The 21,254-nt window shown below is 41.0% G+C and overlaps 1 protein-coding gene across 1 annotated transcript in view; it reads left to right on the forward strand.

The window, feature by feature from the left end:
- Window positions 1-4,453: 4,453 nt before the first annotated feature.
- The window catches only part of f2 (coagulation factor II (thrombin)), a 95,840-nt gene continuing 79,039 nt past the window's right edge, over window positions 4,454-21,254 (forward strand). Inside the window, exons 1-2 of the mRNA XM_073049156.1 lie at window positions 4,454-4,605; window positions 19,221-19,381. Of these exons, the coding sequence (XP_072905257.1) occupies window positions 4,530-4,605; window positions 19,221-19,381 (237 nt within the window). The 5' untranslated portion in view covers window positions 4,454-4,529. The remainder of the gene's footprint in view (window positions 4,606-19,220; window positions 19,382-21,254) is intronic.

Genomic DNA, 21,254 nt, shown 5'->3' on the forward strand with positions numbered 1-21,254 from the left:
AATTATGACGAACTCCAGGTTGATTGAGATCCCAGTCTAATATGGATTTATTTACCACTATTGTTTTAATGCAGGGACGTCACCTTTGAAATTTCCTTTTTAATTTCACTCCTGCATCCTTTATGTTCCTCTAGGTTTTCTGTAGTGTTGAGCCCTTGATATTTGTCAAAACTTCACCTATTTCTTGACATACAGTGCCTGTAAAAAGTATTCATCCCCTTTGGAATTTTTCATGTTTTATTGTTTTACAACATTGAATCACAGTGGATTTAATTTGGCTTTTTTGACACTGATCAACAGAAAAGGACTTTTTTTGTGTCTAAGTGAAAACAGATCTGTACAAAGTGATCTAAATTAATTACAAATATAAAACACAAGATCATTGATTACGTAAGTATTCATGCCTTTTAATATGACACGCCAAATCATCACTGGTGCAGCCAATTGGTTTTAGAAGTTACATTCAGATTCAGATTCAGTTTATTGTCATTTATAAACCACAAATACAAAGCAGTTTAAAAATGAGACAACGTTCTCTGGAATGATATCACGAAAAAGCACAATACAGACCACACAAGAAAAACCACATAACGTTTGGTAATCCCCAATCCAGAGTCCAGAGAGGCTGCTGCGTATCGATATCGCGCTACCGTCTTAGCACGTTCCCCAGAAAGGAACTACAAACCCATCAGACAAACCTAAAGCTACAAGACCTACACAAAACCACATAGTTACATATAGTTATAGTTAACATGTAGTTTCAACAGTGCAGACAATACCATAATTGATAAAAGACTAACTGACAAAGCCCACATAGTTATAACACATAGTTTCAACAGTGCAAAGCAATGCCATAATCTGATAAAGAGCAGTCCATGGCACGGTTTAAAAGGAAGTCTCAAAGTCCCGACAGCCCATCATCTCACGCAGACGGTAGAAGGAAGAAAAATTCTTCCTGCCATGAACCTCCAGCGCCGCAGTTTGCCGATACAGCACTCTGGAAGCACCCGACCACAGCCAACTCCGAGTCCGTCCGAAAACTTCGAGCCTCCAACAGCCCTCCAACACCGAGCACCAAGCACCATCTCTGCCGAGCGCTTCGACCCCGGCACCGGCCGCCAAGCAACAGGCAAAGCCGAGGATTCGGGGCCTTCCTCCCGGAGATTTTTCCGATTGCACAGTAGCAGCGGCAGCGAAACAGGCATTTCAAAAGTTCCACCAGATGTTCCTCCGTGCTTCACACGTCCGTCTCCATCAAATCAGGATTGTAAACGGCCCCTACTTACAGATAACAGATATTCATTCCTGGAGTAGCCGCTGCGCGCTGCGTCGCACCGCCATCTTGGATCCTGATAATTAGTTAAATGGAAATCTGATTTTTTTTTTGAAGACTTGTGTGTAATCAAGGTGTTTCAATTGATCATAGTAAAAATACACCTGTATCTGGAAGGTCCAACTGCTGGTGAGTCAGTATCCTTGTAAAAACTACACCATGAAGACAAAAGAACACTTCACGCGATTGTGCAAAAAGGTTATTGAAAAGCACAAGTCAGGAGATGGATACAAGAAAATTTCCAAGTCACTGAATATCCCTTGGAGTACAGTTGTCAATTGTCAAGAAGTGGGAAGAATATGGCACAGCTGTAAATCTGCCTAGAGCAGGCAGTCCTCAAAGACTCAGTGACCGTGCAAGAAAGGGTCTAGTGAGGGAAGCCACCAAGAGACCTATGACAACTTTGGAGGAGTTACAAGCTTCAGTAGCTGAGATGGGAGAGACTGTGCATACAACAACTGTTGCCTGGTTGCTTCACCAGTCAGCTTTATGGGAGAGTAGCAAAGAGAAAGCCACTGTTGAAAACAAAACTCACATGAAGTCTTGACTAGAGCTTGCCAGAATGCATGTGGGAGACTCTGAAGTCAGCTGGAGGAAGGTTCTATGCTCTGATGAAACCAAAATTGAGCTTTCTGGCCATCAGACTAAACACTATGTTTGGTGTAAGCCAAACACCACATATCATCAAAAACACACCATCCCTACTGTGAAGCACGGTGGTGGCTGCATCATGCTGTGGGGATGTTTCACTGCAGCAGGTTCTGGAAGGCTTGTGAAGATAGAGGGTAAAATGAATGCAGCAAAATACAGGGAAATCCTGGAAGAAAACCTGATGCAGTCTGCAAGAGAACTGTGACTTGGGAGAAGATTTGTTTTCCAGCAAGACAGTGGCCTCAAACATAAAGCAAAGCTGCACAGGAATTGTTTAAAAACAAGAAAATTAATGTTCTGGAGTGGCCAAGTCAGAGCCCAGACCTCAAGCCAATTAAGAATTTGTGGCTGAACTTGAAAAGGCCGTTCACTCACGATCCTCATGCCATCTGACAGAGCTTAGGCAGTTTTGTAAAGAAGAATGGGGAAACATTGCAGTGTCCAGATTTGCAAAGGTGATAGAGACCTATCCACACAGACTCAAGGCTGTAATTGTTGCCAAAGGTACATCTACTAAATACTGACTTGAAGGGTGTGAATACTTATGCAATCAATTATTTTGTGTTTAATCATTGTTATAAATTTAAACCAATTTGTAGAAAGTTGTTTTCAACTTGGCTCGAAAGAGTCTTTACTGTTGATCAGTGTCAAAAAAGCCAAATTAAATCCACTGCTGTAAAACAATAAAACATGAAAACTTCCAAGGGGAGGTGAATATATTTTATAGGCACTGTATATGGGGTGGGGGGGCCCCTTTTATTGGGAACATAGTCTGAATCCTCTCTGGAATCTTTCTTGCTGCCTTCTCATACTGTTGCAGCAGAAATTTAAAAAAGCCATTATAGAATCAGGTGAGACAGTTTTACAACCAGCTTAATTCTATTAACTGGTCAGGACTTAGAGGTGCAATGTGGCAAGTGCATTATTAAGACTGGATTGGATGAAGGGCTATTGAATAAAATTGATATAGTTTTGTTTGGCTATTTTCATATGTATGATTGAATGACAATTAAACTTGAACTCTCCCAAAACATGTTTATTTCTATGAGTTAGTAATTTACAATTTGATGATAGGAACTATTAAAACAGTTGCATTGAATGTGGGTATTGGGTTTGGTTAGGGTTAGTTCAACCTTTTCTTTCTTTGGAGTTGATACTCCCACAGACAATTATTGACAGTGAGACAGATTGACTTTTCTCCACTTTTGACTTGCATCACAGTCTCCCAGAGTCCTTTACGCCTTAGTTGGCAGCATTCATACCTCATGGACCTGTACTGTGTGAGCTGTTCATTTTAGGAGGACATTGTAATGTCCCCTCTACCTTTCTTGGGTGAAAATAAAAGATTCAGTAATCTCTTCCAACAATTAGGAGAACAATTCTCCCTGGCAAGTTTGCTAAAATTTATCTCTCAAACAACTTAAATAAAATGGATGATATAGTTATTTATTTACTGAGAGGATTGCTGAGAGTATCACTGGGGTCTCTCTGCCCTCCCCCTCATTTACTGGGAGTGTTGTATATAAAGGGCTTGAATCATTGATGTGTATCCCTACCACCCATCCTACAACCTCTTCGACCCACTACCGTCAGGCAGGAAGTACAGGAGCATCAGGCCTGGGACCGTCAGACTGGGTAGCATCTTCTTCCCTCAGACTATGAGACTAATGAATACCCTGCCACTACCGAGGTCTTATCACTACAGCAGCGAGCTGTTTACTGTTTATTGAACTGTGTACTGTTTATCTGTGCTGTGCACTTCACATGCATTTTGACTTGTATTTTATTAACCTACTTGTGGTAATATTTGTATGAGCGATGTAATGTGGATCCACCATTGTCTGGAAGAACGTTGATTCGTTTGGTTGTATACTGTACATGTACGTCAGGTGAAAATAAACTTGAACTGACTACTATTTATGGAAGCCTTGTGCATAAATCATCTGCCATTTATGCCACATTACAGCATTGACTATATTTTGGAAGTATTCCTATACCTTTAGTGTATTGCTTATGATGTTCTGAAGTCATGAAAGTCATATGAGATATGTCTCATATACCCTCCCTTTGGCCTACTGAACCTCCACCAATTATCATCTGCCTATTTACATTAGTCCTATATTAATCCAAATTTTATTCTCCCTACCTTCTCATCAACTACCTCTAGACTCTACTATTCGCCTAGGCACCAGGGGCCAATTAACTTAACAACCTAAGCACCTGGAGGAAACCCAAGCATGGAGAATGTGAAAACTGTACCCGAGGCCGGGATTGAGCCTGGTTCTCTGACACTGCAAGGCAGTGGTTATGTCAGCTGCATCAGTGTGACAAATTCACATCTTCCTTTCCTCCTCCTCACTGGCTAATTGCTAAACAGAACATTCTGGTGCCTGGACTAGAGTTCAGAGAAAAAAGCAGCTTCTGTGCTTATGCAATTTGACCCCCCTGTTTTGCAAGCCGCCCTGTACTCATGTGGTGTATTATTAACTAAGACATTTCTGTAGCCTCACTGTTAGCTTTAGTCTTCCACCAGCAGTTGATAACAATGCGGCAAATCAGAGATTCTCTGGTTTTGCAGATTTTAATCCTCACCATTGTCCAATTTTGCCGGTCTGAGAATGGTATGTATGCTGTTTGCTCGTACAAGTTTATAGTTATAAGAGGTGTTAAATGGGACTACTGTCAGTGACTTAGGCGTTGAGGGTCCAAACAACAAAGGTTAATTTCACATGACTTAATATAAGAGAGGAAAGAGAAAGAATACAAAGGAAAAGTGGAATAAAAGAGGGAAAAGTTGTGCTTCGGTTAGATAAGAGCTTTAGTGGAATCCTATCAGGAACATTGGATTTAGATCTATGAATTGTACATCAGAAAGGAAATGCTGAAATTGAAAGAGTACAGTGCAACTTTATCAAAATGTACGAGGGCTTAAAGAGCTAAATGATGCAAAAAGATTGGGATTGCTTGTATTTCACTACATTTGGAAGGTTAAATAATCATTCGATTAAGTTCAGCATGATGGTTAAGGATGCTGATGGAAGATATAGAGAGGGATTGGGAGTCCAGAACATGCGGTCTTTTAGGAAAGAAATCAAACTACAGTTTTACCCAGTGTCCCCCGAAGACAGAGGAGGCAGAAACAGTTGACATTAGATAAGGATATCGTGGGATATGGATTGCTTAATGGAGATGAGGTGCAGATCTTGACAACTTGCCTGAATGGAGGAATACCCTTAAAGGGTCTGTTCCTTTGAGTACTTCAGAAAAGGACTAGGCAGAATGGAAAACCAGCATTGTCCCTCGTGTGTTCATTTATTTCTCCTGATTACTGGTGTTTCCTTTCTGTTTATTTGAGAAGTCCAGAGACATTTAGTTTTGTCGTATGCCTATTTTGTTGATGATTATTCATTTTATTTGTCCACGTAAGAGCTGTTGATGGTTGAAATTAATAGTTATAGTTTTTTCAAGTTGTCTCTGCTAAGGTGGCAAACTAGTAGAGTTGCTACTTCACAATTCCAGTGACCTGGGCTCAGTCCTGACCTCAGGAGCTGACTGTGTGGAGCTTATGTGTATTCTTTGACACTAAGTGGGTTTTCTGGGTGCTCCAGTTTCTTCTCACTTCCAAGAGACATGTGGGTTGAGAGATTAATTGACCACTGTAAGTTGTTCCTAGTGGTAGAATTGGAGGATGGGGGCTACTAAATACTCCAATTTGTATGTGGGGGCTACTAAAGCATTGAAATATGTAGTCTGAAGCTTTTCCACAGCTATAATAGGCCCAGCTAGGTGATACCCTTGGAACATTTTGAACAGTTGTGAGCTCTGTACTTCATTGGCTCTAGAGGGAGTACTATGATGGTGTATGGAACAGCAAAGGGTTAAATTATGAATAGTGATTAGGAAAATTAGGATCTTATTCCCAGGAATTTAAAAAGATGATTTTAGTGCAAAATATTAAGGGGAACTGATGAGGTAAATAGCCATTGAGTATTTAATATTTCAGTAATATTTGTGTAATTATATATAGGTAGATGAAACATTCTTATTCATTTAAGTAATTCATTATATGTATTTATACATGAATTACATATGCCCTCACTCTATCATGTGATAAGTGCGTACCTTGCTTAAAATAAACATATAGTTAGGAACACGTTTCAGGTTCCCATGTCTTCCTTTGAAATAGGTTAATATTTTGAAGCTACAAAACATAACATTGGTGATGAGTTTTTTTTTAAAACAAACCCATCATTGGCCTGTTGAAGCACAGCAAGATGTTCAAAAACAAAAAAAACACAGCAAGGAACAGTGAGCTAAAAAAAAGGCAGCCCCGCCCAAGCAGAGACAAGATTGAGTTGTTTTTTAAAAAAGGCTGAGAACAGAACAATTCACAAGTTCATGAAGAGTGAGTACCGGGTCATAATAAATCATTAAAAAAAGAATAGAAATAGCTGGCTACATCAGAAAAATTGATGTATTTGATTACACAAAAGATAACTGGAATATATAGACTGAGCTAATTCAACAATATTTTGAAGCTAATGAAATATCCAATGACAAGTGAGTACCAATTTTGCTGAGTGCATTGTGTTTAAAGGCACACAGTTTCCTTTGAAGTTCAACTGGTCCAGCCAAATGAGCTTTGCTGATATTATGAAAGTAATGCAGGAACATTTAGAACCAAAGCCATTGTTGATTAAAGAACACTTTAAGTTTCATAAACTGAATCAAAGGGAAGGGGAATCCAATTCAATGTCCGTGGCTGAATTGGAGAGATTCTCTGAGTATTATCAATTCGGTAATGGTCCTAATGATGCACTGAGAGATAGTTTAGTCTGTGGAATCTGACAAGAAAGCATTCAGAAGTGGCTCCTAACTGAAGCACAGTTTACGTTTAAGAGTAGTTGAAATCGCTGGTTCAGTGGAAACTGTAGACAGAGATGCAATTGAGTGGCAGAGATGAATGAAAGTTAGTGTGAACAAAACTGTAGCATCTAGAGGGAGGCCTGCCTGGCCAAACGAATTGTGTTACTGATGTGGCAGAGGCTGACATACACCACACCAATGCAGGTTTAAGGATCAAACTTGCAGAAAATACAACAAAATAGAACACATGTTGGGCAGACAAAAATAATTAGACCGCCCAGGAAGAGAAAAAGCTAAAAACACAAGTTGTAGTATCAAAAAGAGTACTACTCTGCATGCTATTGATGAAAAATCTGATAATGATGAGAGTGACACAGGACTGGGTAGCCTTATGATTTACAATGTGAAAACTGGCAATAGACAAGCAATATGGCTTACACCAGAAGTGAACTGCAAATTAATTAAAATGGAATTCAGTCATCTCACAAAATGAATTTGAATGGCATTTTAAAGATAACGAACTGTCAACTGCAGATATTCAACTCAGAACTTATACTGGAAAAAAGACATTTGAAACAGTGAAATACAACAACCAAAAGGCTGCATTGAGCTTGTATGTGGTAACAGCAGAAGGGCAGCTTTGTGGAGCTGTGATTGGCTGAGACAACTACAATTTTATTAGAGATTCAGTCACAATTTGCCTGCCACGTCCCCTACAATAAAGTCAACTGAAAACAAATTAAGAAAGGTAACAAATTAAGAAAGGTACTGGATGATGCCCCAGCTGTCTCCATACCAGACACCATGAACTGTTACCTAATGGAGGACAAGTAGGTTTTGGTGCCAACTTCTATGCCTCTAGTTGGAAAGCATATTGGATCAAGGAAGGACCATGCTACTCAGATAAATTGTGAAAGTGATGAAAGCAGTGGTCCAACTACAACAGTTATTGTAGGGAACATATCTGAGAAAGCTTCTGATATGTTAATCAGGTAGTTACTTGTGAAATGTGGCTTGATTTTAAGCTAGAAGAGATTTCAGGGAGCTTCAGAAAATGTTGCAAACATTTGGGCTTTTGTGAATATAAAGAACCAGAATCTACTCTGTGTGCATTAAGGTGATTTCATGAACTTCAAGGGGGAGATAAAAAGCAGCTTGTAAAAGTAGATGCAAAGACCGAAGCCCAGCTGGATGAACGGTCAACAGAGATAAGAAAATAGAAGATAATGTTGTGGGTGAGGAGATCAAGAGGAGAGACCAGATCACAAAGGGCGCAATATAAGGATTAATAAGAGAAAACTCCAGTGAACTAAATGCACCTTCCCAAGATCAAGATGCACAAACTAGAAGGAGGAAGAAGAAAGATGGCTATCATTGTCAGAAAAACTTCCTGCAGATTCAGAGTCAACTCCTACAACCACCACGAAGGAAGCCCCAGATCCTGAGATTGTTTCACAGCCATAAGTCTCATCTGACAAGCAGAGTGATCCCCTTGTCAGGAAAAATGTTATCCCACAAGAGTAAGAAATCCTCCACAGCGATTAAATCTTTAGGTCTAGATGTCCATATACGGCAGTTATATTATTTAATATACTTTGTTTATAGTTGAGATGCATACTCTATTGAGTTGTTTATATCCAAGCTGGGGAGAGTGTTGTGTATTTAATATTACAATAATATTTGAGTAATCTTGTATATATATTGATTGATGAAGCATTCTTGTTCATTTAAATAATTCATTATGAGTTATATGTATAACTATATGAAATGCATGTCATCACACTAACATGTGATGCCTTGCTTAAATTAAAAACATAGTTAGACCCGTATTCCCAGACTACTGTATCTTCCTTTGAATTAGTTAATGCTTTCAATTTACAAAACATAACAGTAGGTGCTGCTTCCACTGATAAAGGAATCAAAGACATAATCCAACTGGAATTTTCCAGAAGTGAAAGAAGATAGAAGTTGAAACTCTTGCCAGCAGGTGCATTGCAAGACATTCAGAACTCTCTTTTGCTGATAGGTCATTCACTGGGCTTGTATACAAACTTGCCTTGTAGCAACTAGGTGATTCAATGGTGAGAAGGCCTCCTTTCATAAGCAATATACATCTTAGGTCGGTATGATTTGGGATTCAACCAAACAGGAAAGTTGGAATGTTCTGGGGAGGAACATTGACTGTAGTGAATGCTGTATAAATATAGCCACAGACAAAATCATTGGTGTCAAGAAATGACAGATGGTACATTGGCATAAAATAATAAAGGAAGTATGTTTACCAATTTACCAACTTTATCAAAATGCTAACAGGAAAAGAAAAGAAAGATAAAAGGGCCCATTATGGTTAAACCAGTCCAATGTGCATATAAACTTTGGAGCTCATTTCTGAAGTAATTGTGTATCACTTCACTTATGTTCTGCATGAAAGACACCAGTCACAGTTCGAGCTTCCCTCGAAGACCATTTCAAATGAACTGGCTAACTCTGGAGTATTGGCCTTCCCTCCTTTGAGCCATTCATCTGCACAAAGCACTTCTTACAAAGGGCTCTCCTTCCAATGGCATTCAGTGACATCTTCACGTGCTTTGCTCCACTGCTCCCACTGAAACCGAACTACTGTCCTTCAAAAATCTCATCCCGCCTAGCTCTCAATAATGTTCCATGTCGTCCCACTGGGCAGAAAGCTACAACACATACCAAGATAACCCTGACTGGTTGGCACAACATTCCTAAGTTGGACAACATGGTTCCTTATCTTCAGCCGAAACCAAAACACTCTTACTAGCAGGAAACACTGCTTTTGTAGGAAACTGCTAAAATAAAAACACCTCACAGCAAAGTAGTAGAAATTAACCGGGGCATTACACACTGCACTTAATTTATAATTCAATTTACCATGTTCTTTGATAAGCAAAAGGAAACTGGAAAAATAGGTAGAAGTTGGGTTACAGATCAACCACAATCTCATAGTGAATAAAAAATTTCAACTCTCGTTTCCATGTTCCTTTATCTCCCAAACGTCCAGAGCTTTTTGTAGCAGATAATTCCAGATCCAATTTCACAATTGTATACCGCTAATTGTATTTGGGGACCACTCAATAATTATAGTAGGAAAAATCCAAATACAAAATAGTGCAGATGTTGGAAATCTGAAATAAATGCAGAGAATTCTAAAGGAGAGCAGCAAGTCAAAGAGCATTTGTGGAAAGAGAAGTAATGTTCTGGTGATGTACATTTTTTCATTTTCTAAAAACGTTACAGTATTTCCCTGCAAAACTGCTGTCTGAACTACTAAGTAGTTTCAGAATAAACAGTTGGCAATTCATAATTTGCACATGTTCTATCTGAATACAAACCAAGACTTTACATTATTTCATTTTGTGCTTGGATCAAATGAATTGAGCTGTTGAGATAACCAGTAGCTGAGCAGGATGTTTTGTTTCGCTTACCTTGTCTCCAGTGAGATTTTAGGAGGGAGGGAGAGGATTGGTTTGTGACCTTGTCTCATTTGCCAATGAAGGTGGCCCCGAGTTGAATTGTCGCAGTGTACAAGTGAAGATTTTAGCCCCAAACAGAACCCAAAGTAGGCCTCAATTGCTCTTCCAGTGCAAGGTATGTTGGCCAAACTTTAATCATAACCTTTTGTTATAGTGTGATTGAGTTTTGGGCTAGATATGTAGAAAGAAAAAACATTTTGTCTCTAAGTAACATTCTGAAGTAACAGGAGTCCATTTTGCAAAGGCGCACTAGATGGTGAAAATTTGCTAAATCCTGCCAGAGTGAGGTGAAGGATTATCAACCCAACAGATCAGCGCTGTTTCTCCCTCCATAAATGTTAGCAGACACACTGATTAGTGTCTGATTGATCATTTTACAGCACCAGCAAACCACTGCTGAGGGTTTGATTCCTGCTGTGGGGAGTTTTACATTTTCCCACGACCATGCCAGCTTCCTCCGGGTGCTCCGGTTTCCTCCCACATTCCAAAGATGTACGGGTTCAGGTTAAGTTGTGGGCATGCTATGTTGGCGCTGGAAGTGTGACAGAAATTGTGGTGCACCCTCAGCATAGCCCTTACTCGTTTGATGCAAACAATGCTGATGTTCTGATGTTTCAATGTATATGTGACACAAAAATTAATCTTCAATGTTTGAATATTTTTGATGTTTTCTGCCTTTGTAGAGTTGGTTAAAGTGTGTGAGTGCCCACCCTGAGTCTCAGTATTCAAGTTTAACGGATTTGTTGCAGATTTGAGATACATTGGTGAACGCAGACCGTAGTATAGATTTTGTGGAGATAGAGTCATGGTGCCAAATTTGTACTGATCATAAGGCATCCAATTACATCAATCCTTTTTTAATTCATCTCACCTCCCCCAGATTCCTTCTGCTTTGAGCAATTTACAATGGCCATTTCAAGTGCCAGCATATTTATCTTTTGCACCTGAGAGGAAACTGGAACACCTGGAGAAAACCCACACAGTCACAAGGATAACATGCAAACTCCACCCGGACAGTACTGGAGGTATGGATTGAACTAAGGCTGTAGGAGCTCTACTAGCTCTGTTACTGTGCTACCGTCTTATTGTGGAATCCAAGAAATTTTGTACTCAAAGAGTGTGAAGAGATTCCACTTCAAGCGGGCAACGGCCAAAAGCATGGGAATTGCTGCATCATCGATTGAACACCCAGTGTATGTGAGTTGGGCTTCAATGAATTTTGTGGAAAAGGAAGAATATCTGGAAGGGAGAAGTTACCCTGAGACAGCAAACAAAGTTGGGCTAATGAGTACAGGAATAAAGGTCTGCCATGATTGACATGTCAAAGGACATTTCTCAATTCCTTATGTGAAAGCAAAGCAAACCATCTTGAAAACTGAAGTAATTAAGCCTGTTGCAAAGAAAGAGAAAGAATAATGTTAGCATTAAAGGGAAGAAAGTGGTGACCTGGGTGGACTGTTTGAGCTATTCATCTTGTTAGAAATGTAGTCAATCTTTCTGTATGTCAGAAGGAAAGAAATTGCCAATTCAAATGGCACTATTGCTGCATTATTGGTGATGTGTGAACTGGAATTTCAGCAGTTTTAGACAAATGTTGCGATGAAGCTCAAGGAATCAATCATAGACCTTCATACTTACACCTGGGAAAGAATCCAACTGACTGTGAGAAACAGTGAGAGTGAAGCAAGGTTTTTCTTCTTTCATCAACCTTTCATTAAACCAGGGGTTCCCAACCTTTGTTTAATGCTATGGACTCTTGCCATTCACAGAGGGGTAAATGGACCCCAGGTTGTGGAACCCTGCATTGAATGTACCTTATGCATTAGCTATAATTGACAAGTTCCAGCAAGAATTTCATATTGAACTTGAAGGAATTCTAGGGATGGAAGCCAAGATGAATCTGAAGGAAGATGGCACACCTTCATTCTTCAACACGTAACCTTTATCTTGCAGTGAGGGAAAAAAATTGGGGAAAAGCTGAAGAGATAACAAGAAGCAGACATTGGTTGAGTTTTCTGATTCTGCTCTACCAATCATTTTTGTAATGACACCATGAAGAGCTATGTAGATAGTTAGAAAATAATCAATAGAGAAATAAAGACAGATATGCATCTTCTAGCTCACACTAATGAGTCATTGGCTCAATCAGGTGGAGGGCAGACCTTCACAACCCATGACATGTTATACACTTACCGGCAAATCAAGTTGCACAAAGGCTTAAAGAAGTTTTGAATGCTCATGTTGGAATTTTTCAATGTGCAAGCATTCATTTGGGATAGCATCAGGTTTGTACATATTTCAGAGAATAATGGATAGTTTCAGCAAAGGTGGGTGTGGCAGGAAGGATAGAGTGAGAACACAAGGTGGATCAAGAAGGTTTGCATTGATGATCTGTTAAACGAGATACAGTTGGAAAAAGACAAGCCTACCTCTGCTGTCTCAGAAGCAGTCTCTCGTAGCTTTCAGATGGATGCTGAAGGACTCCACTCTGTTGAGTACAAAGTCTCAACAGTATTGAATGAATCCAATCCAATCAATTTGACAGAGTTAAATGCCTACTTTGAATTCTTTAGTTACAATAGATAGCTCCTGAAAACATTCTGCATCATGTTTGGACTTTGTTAAATCACAAGACAGAATGGGTGGGCAAGAAATCAAGAAACACCCAAGAATGGATACATCTTCTTCTGAGTTTGAATCTTTTCGTTCATTATGATCCAGCAAAGCCTTTGTTGCTGGCCACTGATGCATCATCTTGTAGGATCTGTGTAGTTTGGTTACATCAGAGGAATAACAGGAATAAGTGAAAAATAGGAATAAGTGACCAAATGGTTTTGCATCCATATCCCTTGGACATTACTAATGGGCATATGTGTCAGAATTTGCACTTGGTGAAGTGGGCCATCTACTCTGTGTGTTTAATATGGGTGAAATAGAAGGAAAGACATCATGCCAGAGCTTGTGAAGTTGATGATCCAGCTCCTCTTCTTTCTCAGGAGGCTAAAGAATTTTGGCTTGTTCCCTTCGATCCTCAATTTTTTATAGATGCATCACAGGAAGCATCCCATCCAGATAGATCATGTCTCGATATGGCAACTACTCTGCTCGAGACTGATAAGAATTCCAGAAAGTTGTGGACACAGTTCAGTGCCTCATGGAAACCACCCTCTCTTCTACTCGTTGCTTCAGTAAAGCAGACAGCATAATCAAAGACCCCATCGACCTCTGCCCCGCCCATCAAGCAGAAAGCGGAGACTTCCAGGATCAAGGTCTGCTTCTGTTTTGCTGTTATAAGACTACTGAACAGTCCATAGTATGATAAGATGGACTCTTGACCACAAAATCCACATCTTTATGGCCTTGCACCTTATTGTCCACCTGCACTGCACTCTGTGTAACACTTCATTCTGCATTCTGTTATTGTTTTTCCTTTATACTACCCCAGTGCACTAATGTGATGAAATTGTCTCTATGGATGACGTGTAAAAAAAATTTTTCACTGTACCTTGCTACAATTGACAATTCTAAACTAATTTACCAATTCATTGTTATTGCAAGGCACCGCATGATGAACCTGGTTACTGTGGTACATCATTGCTGGCACTGAACCAGTCTGATTTATGATTTTCCTGGATGATAATCATCATGTCTGAAGATCATTCAGGCCGTAATAAGACTTTGGTTGAGTAATGGACAGTGATGCGCAGATAAATGTGTGTTGGAGCTAGGTTGGAACAGATAAGGGCAAACCTTGACATAATGTCCCACTGCAACTGAAGTTGCATCATTCTCAACAAGCAAGAAATCAAACTGGTAAAGCATAATTCTTAAGAGCAAAATAATCTCTTTTGGATGATGATGATTAAAAGAGAATCCATTCCCAATAAATGGTTGTCAGCTTGGTCAATTTTTTTGTGTGAAATTGACTTTTAACCTTTTTCACTATTGTATGCATTTTTCAAAATAAAAAAAGAAATATGGAACCTTGGGGCACTGAAACTCTGTGTGCTGGCAATCAATAAGCAGAGGCATCATCTAATATGTGGAGGACTATTCAATAAAAGACGGGCTCTTACGGTTCACACATGTTGTTGTTATCCATAATTGAGGCTTTGTGTTCTTTCTGTGAATCTTTGGATCAATTGAAGAATCTCATTGTTATAGAACAAACAGTACAGCACAGGGACAGGTTCTTCAGTTTTTTTCCATGTTGTGCTGAACTAATAAACTAGCAATTAAATGCCTATTGAAATTTATCCTTCTGCTTAGAGAAGATCCATGTTCCTCCATTCTCTGCATATTCAAGTACTTATCCAAAAGCTTCTTAAATACCTCCATCATATTTGCTAAGCGGCTCATTCCAGGCATCTATCACTCTCTGTGTAAAACAACTGCCCCACACAACTCATTTGAATTTACCATCTCCCATCTTAAATATATACCCTCCAGCTGTAGACGGTTCAAGCCTGTGAAAAAGGTACCGCTTGTCTACCCTGTCTACGCCTCTCACAGTGCCTTGAAAAAGTATTCAGTCCCCACAACTATTTTCACATTTCACTGCCGAAGACTGCACTCTTCCTAGATGCTCCCTGACCTGCTGAGTTCCTCCGGCATTTCGTGTGTGTTGTTCACATTTACTGTCTCATTTTCTAAATTTAAAATAAGTTGAAATAAGATTTTTTGAGCTAATCTACAAAACATTGTGGATTATCTCAAATCAAAAGAAAAATTCCAAAAACTGTCAACAATTTATAAAAATTAAAAACCAAAATTAGGAGTCTTTTAATTAATTTTAGCCAAAATTAATTCACCCCTTTTGTAGTTACTACGCTAACTTTCCTCAGGTGCAATATACTGTATTCACCCAATCTGTTGATGTAGAAAATTGGAGGATCACCTGAATAAATACTCTCTCTTTGTAAGGTCTAACTGTATGGTAGATTTTCAACAGGCTAAACCAAAATAAGCCAGAAGAGCATTCAAGGCAAGTCAGGGAAATGATTATAGAGAAGCACAAATCTGGGGAAGGGTACAAGATCACCTCAAAGGCACTAAACATACCTCGGAGCTCAGTGCAAGTCCATCATGAAAAAGTGGAAAAAATATGATGCAACAGCCACACAGGCTAGGTCAGGCTGCCCCTCTAAACATCTTTGCCAGAGAAGAATGACACTTGTAAGAGAGGCTACTGTGACCCCAACGGTCACTGTGAGTGAGCAGCAGAAGTCAGTGAGTGCAACTGGAGATGAAGTTCATGGCTCTCCAGTCTCTAAGGCCTTGCACAAAAAGGTTATTTATGGAAGATTGGCAAGGAAGAAGCTCTGGCTTTTAAAAAAAAAGCATATCCCTGTCCTTGTATTCAAAGACTTTGCAAAGCGTCACTTAGAATATACTATAAAGATGTGGAAGAAGATCTTGTGGGCAGGTGAGCCTAAAGTGGAACTTCTTGGCCTCAAGTCTAAGTGGTGTAAATCTAATTCAGTCAGTTAACACCATCCCTGGTGGCGCAGTGACATCAGCGCCAGACTCCGGAGCGAAGGTTCCCGAGTTAGAACCCAGTCACGCTTTCCATCCGTGCCAGGTTGAGTGTCGAGCTCGCAACTCGGCCTCGTAAAAGAAAACCACTGCACTGTGAGAAGGACGTGGGGGAACCACTCACAGAATCCTTCCTCCAAGACAACCACTTGAAATAAAAAGTGGCTGCCGAGGCTCTGGCCGAGTATGGCACACAACAAAAGCATCCCTAGATTTTCAGCAGCAGGTCTGGAAATCTGGTCAGGGTTGATGGGGAGATGAATGTTGCTAAATACAGAGAGATCCTGGTAGCCTCTGTCCAAAAGCTTAAACTGGGCAGTTTATCAGCAGGACAATGAGCCAAAGCACTCTGCCTGATAACCCAAGTGGTTATCTCTGGCAAGACCTCAAGATTGCTGTCCACTGCCACTCCCCAACTAACCTGGCACAGCTTGAACAATTTTACAGGGAGGAAGGGGCAAATCTTGCTCGTCACATTGTGCAAAGCTAATAGAGGCTTCTCAGAATCAGAATCAGGTTATCAGGTTTAATATCACCGGCATGCGACGCGGGGTGGGGGGGGGGGGGGGAGGGACTGAATTCTTTTACAAGGCACTGTAAATGCTACCTTTCAGCCTCCATCACTCTAGAGAAAACAGCGCTAGTTCATCGAGCCATCCTTTATAGCATATCCCCTCCAATCCAGGCAGCGTCCTGGTCAACCTCTAATGATGAATTTCACTTAGGAAGCTTCTTTATTAAGCTTACATGTAAAATATAATACACACACTTCACAATACTTTTCTATAAACTAATACTGGAGCAGCGAAGTATAAATAGTAAAGAAGAGAAAATCTGCAGTTGCTGGAAATCCAAGCAACACACACAAAATACTGGAGGAACTCAGCGGGCCAGGCAGCATCTGTGGGAAAAAAGTACAGTCAATATTTCAGGCCGAGACCTTTTTGGCAGGACTGGAGCAAAAAAGATGAAGAGTAGATTTAGAAGGTGGGGGAGGGGAGGGAGAAATACAAGGTGACAGGTGAAACCGGGAGTGGGAGGATGAAGTAAAGAGCTGGGGTTAATTGGTGAAAGAACTACAGGGCTGGAGAAGGGGAAGTTTATGGAAGAAAGAAAAGGGGGGAGGAGCACCAGAAGGAGGTGATGGACAGGCCAGGAGATAAGGTGAGAGAGGGAAAAGGGGATGGGGAACGTGAAGGGTGAGGGTGCCATTACCAGAGGTTTGAGTAATTGATACTCATGCCGTCAGGTTGGAGGCTACCCAAATGGAATATAATGTGTTGTTAGTTCAACCTGAGTGTGGCCTCATTGCAACAGTAGAGGAGGCAATGGACCGACATGTCAGAATGGGAATGGGAAGTGGAAAAAGAAGGGGTGGACACTGGGAGATCCTGCTTCTGCTGGTGGACAGAGCATAGGTGCTTGGTGAAGCGGTCTCTGAACCTACGTTGGGTCTCACCGACATACAAGAGGCCACACTGGGATCACCGGACACAGTAGATGATGCCGACAGGCTCACAGGTGAAGTGTCGCCTCACCTGGAAGAACTGTTCAGGGCCCTGAATGGTGGTGAGGGAAGAGGTGTAGCACTTGTTCCGCTTGCAAGGATAAGTGCCAGGAGGGAGATCAGTGGGGAGGGACAAATGGACAAGGGAGTTGCACAGGGAGCGATCCCTGCGGAAAGCAGAAAGTGGAGGTGAGGGGGGGGGGGGCGAGGTGAGGAAGGATGTGCTTGGTGTGGGATCCCATTGGAAATAGACAATAGACAATAGGTGCAGAAGTAGACCATTCGGCCCTTTGAGCCTGCACCGCCATTCTGAGATCATGGCTGATCATCTACTATCAATACCCGGTTCCTGCCTTGTCCCCATATCCCTTGATTCCCCTATCCATAAGATACCTATCTAGCTCCTTCTTGAAAGCATCCAGAGAATTGGCCTCCACTGCCTTCTGAGGCAGTGCATTCCAGACCCCCACAACTCTCTGGGAGAAGAAGTTTTTCCTTAACTCTGTCCTAAATGACCTACCCCTTATTCTCAAACCATGCCCTCTGGTACTGGACTCTCCCAGCATCTGGAACATATTTCCTGCCTCTATCTTGTCCAAACCCTTAATAATCTTATATGTTGCAACCAGATCCCCTCTCAATCTCCTTAATTCCTACGTGTACAAGCCCAATCTCTCTAACCTCTCTGCGTAAGACAGTCCAGACATCCCAGGAATTAACCTCGTGAATCTACGCTGCACTTCCTCTACAGCCAGGATGTCCTTCCTTAACCCTGGAGACCAAAACTGTACACAATACTCCAGGTGTGGTCTCACCAGGGCCCTGTACAAATGCAAAAGGATTTCCTTGCTCTTGTACTCAATTCCCTTTGTAATAAAGGCCAACGTTCCATTAGCCTTCTTCACTGCCTGCTGCACTTGCTCATTCACCTTCAGTGACTGATGAACAAGGACTCCTAGATCTCTTTGTATTTCTCCCTTACCTAACTCTACACCGTTCAGATAATAATTTGCCTTCCTGTTCTTACTCCCAAAGTGGATAACCTCACACTTATTCACATTAAACGCCATCTGCCAAGTATCTGCCCACTCACCCAGCCTATCCAAGTCACCCTGAATTCTCCTAACATCCTCATCACATGTCACACTGCCACCCAGCTTTGTATCATCAGCAAACTTGCTGATGTTATTCTCAATGCCTTCATCTAAATCATTGACGTAAATGGTAAACAGCTGTGGTCCCAATACCGAGCCCTGTGGCACCCCACTAGTCACCACCTGCCATTCCGAGAAACACCCATTCACCGCTACCCTTTGCTTTCTATCTGCCAACCAGTTTTCTATCCATGTCAATATCTTTCCCCCAATGCCATGAGCTCTGATTTTACCCACCAATCTCCTATGTGGGACCTTATCAAATGCCTTCTGAAAATAAATGGCGGAAGTTCCAGAGCATTACGTGCTGGAGGCAGAGGCTGGTGGGTTTTGAACCAATAAAATATTTCTCAAGTACAATCACTATGGAAATGAAGGAAATGTTAAGGTAAATCCAGTTTTATCCTTAAATAAGACATCTGTTTCTAACTACATTGACCTCAGTGATTTGGGCCTCAGTTATTCACTGGAAAACCGAGTGAGTTGAGAACGGCTGGGGGGATCACACAGACAGTATTCCAGCCCTCAGCAAAGTTGGTGTGGGCAATGGGGACTGATTCTGAGATATGTTTGAGCAACAAGTGACAAGTGAATATATTGTCACCTGTAACCAATGCTATGTCCTACACATCATTCACCTGACTCCTTGTGTATTATTAACCTTCCCTTTGCAGTGTTCCTTGCAGAAGAGGATGCATTCTCCATGTTGAAAAGAACTCGACGAGCCAACAGTTTTTTTGAAGAGACAAGGTCAGGAAATTTGGAAAGAGAATGTATTTTTGAATATTGTGACTATGAGGAAGCTCGTGAAGTGTTTGAGGATGATCAGCAAACAGTAAGCAACAAAACAGAAATTATTCTTACTTAGAATGTATTTTAAGTATACTGTGAATACACCCTCTATATCTTTTTTTGGATGGGCTTTTAAATGCCAGCGTTTAACGTAAGTTTTGAGATGATTCTTGAAGCTGGGATAAGAGCAAATATTAATTTACAAAAGCTATTAGCTTTAAATTCTGATGACAAAATGTTAATAAGCATTCATTACACCTCTTGTGGATTGGAGCTCTGCAGAATTGAGAGATTAAGAAATTTACTAGCTCTTGTCTGTAGTTTAAAGACGAAAAGCTCTGCAGATGCTGGAGATCCAAAGCAACACACACAAAATGCTGGAGGAACTCAGGTCAGGCAGTATGTATGGAAATGAATAAACAGTTGACGTTTTGGGCCCAGACAAGGACTGGAAAGGGAGGAGGAAGATGCCAGAATAAAAAGATGAGGTGAAGAGAAGGAGGGTAGTTAGAAGATGATAGGTGAAGCCAGGTGGGTGGGAAAGATAAAGGGCTGGAGAGGAAGGAGTCTGATACTAGAGCAGAGGGGGAAGAAAAGGGAAGGAGGAGGGGACCCAGGGAGAGGCTATAGGCAGGTGAGGCAGAGTGGGAAATAGAAGATGGGAGGGGGAGGGTATCTTTTTTTACCAGGAGAAATTGATATCCATGCCATCAGGTTGGACGCTACCCAGGTGGAATATAAAGTTGTTGCTCCTCCACCCTGAGTGTAGCCTCAATATGGCATAAGAGGAGGCCATACACCGATGTGTTAGAACAGGATTGAGAACCCTAGGAAGTTCTGTTTCTTGTCAGCTGGAGCTGAGGTGCTTGATGAAGCAGTCCGCCAACTTACGACAGGTTTCATCAATGCCGAGGTGGCCGCATCAGGAGCAGAAGACACGATACACAACCCGAGCAGGTTCACAGGTGAATTGTTGCCTCACCTGGAAAGACTGTTTGGGGCCCAGAATGGAGGCGAGGGAGGAAGTAAATGAGCAGGTGTAGCACTTTGGATCTTTGCAGAGACAGGTGCTGATATTTGCTTTCATAATCATAATTCAGATTACACCTTGTCAAAATGTTTTAAGTGTTAGATGCAACATCAATTTTCAGTTTCAGATTTTAGGTAAATAGATGCCTTGCCTGATATATGTACAGGAGAAACGTGGAAGTGTTGATCATGAAAGAATGCACGTCCTTCATCAGAACCAACTCTAGCCTCTGCTATCTAGCTTAAACACTATAAGATCATAGAATGAAAAGACAAACAGCATACACAGTGAAATCATCAGCAAAGAAGTCTGAGTGCACTATTTGGTGAACAGGAATCCACATTAGTCACTTTCCTGCCATGTCTGCAGGGCAAGTGCCCAGTAACTTACACACAGTGCCCACTTTATTATATACTTAGTATACAAAGTGGCCACTGAGTGTATGTTCGTGGTCTTCTGCTGCTGTAGACCATGCACTCAAGGTTTGATGTGTTATGTGTTCAGAAATATTCTTCTGCACACTGTTTTTGTAACACACGATTATTTGAGTTATGTGTCAGCTTGAACCATTCTGGTCATTCTTCTCCAAGCTCTCTCATTACAAGGTGTTTTTGCCCACAAAGCTGCTGCTCACAATTTTATTTTGTTTTTAACACCAGTTTCTGTAAACTCTAGAGACTTGTACATAAAACTCCCAGCAGTTTCTGAAATCCTCAAACCACCCCCTCTGGCACCAACAACCATTCCACGGTCAAAATCACTTAGATCACTTCTTCCCCATTCTGATGTTTGGTCTGAAGAACAACTGACCCTCTTGACTATATCTGCATACTTTGTTTGCATTGAGTTGCTGCCAAATGATCAGCTGATTATGTATTTGCATTAA

Source organism: Hemitrygon akajei, chromosome 6 (assembly GCF_048418815.1).
Source record: "Hemitrygon akajei chromosome 6, sHemAka1.3, whole genome shotgun sequence".
Taxonomy (NCBI): Eukaryota; Metazoa; Chordata; class Chondrichthyes; order Myliobatiformes; family Dasyatidae; genus Hemitrygon; species Hemitrygon akajei.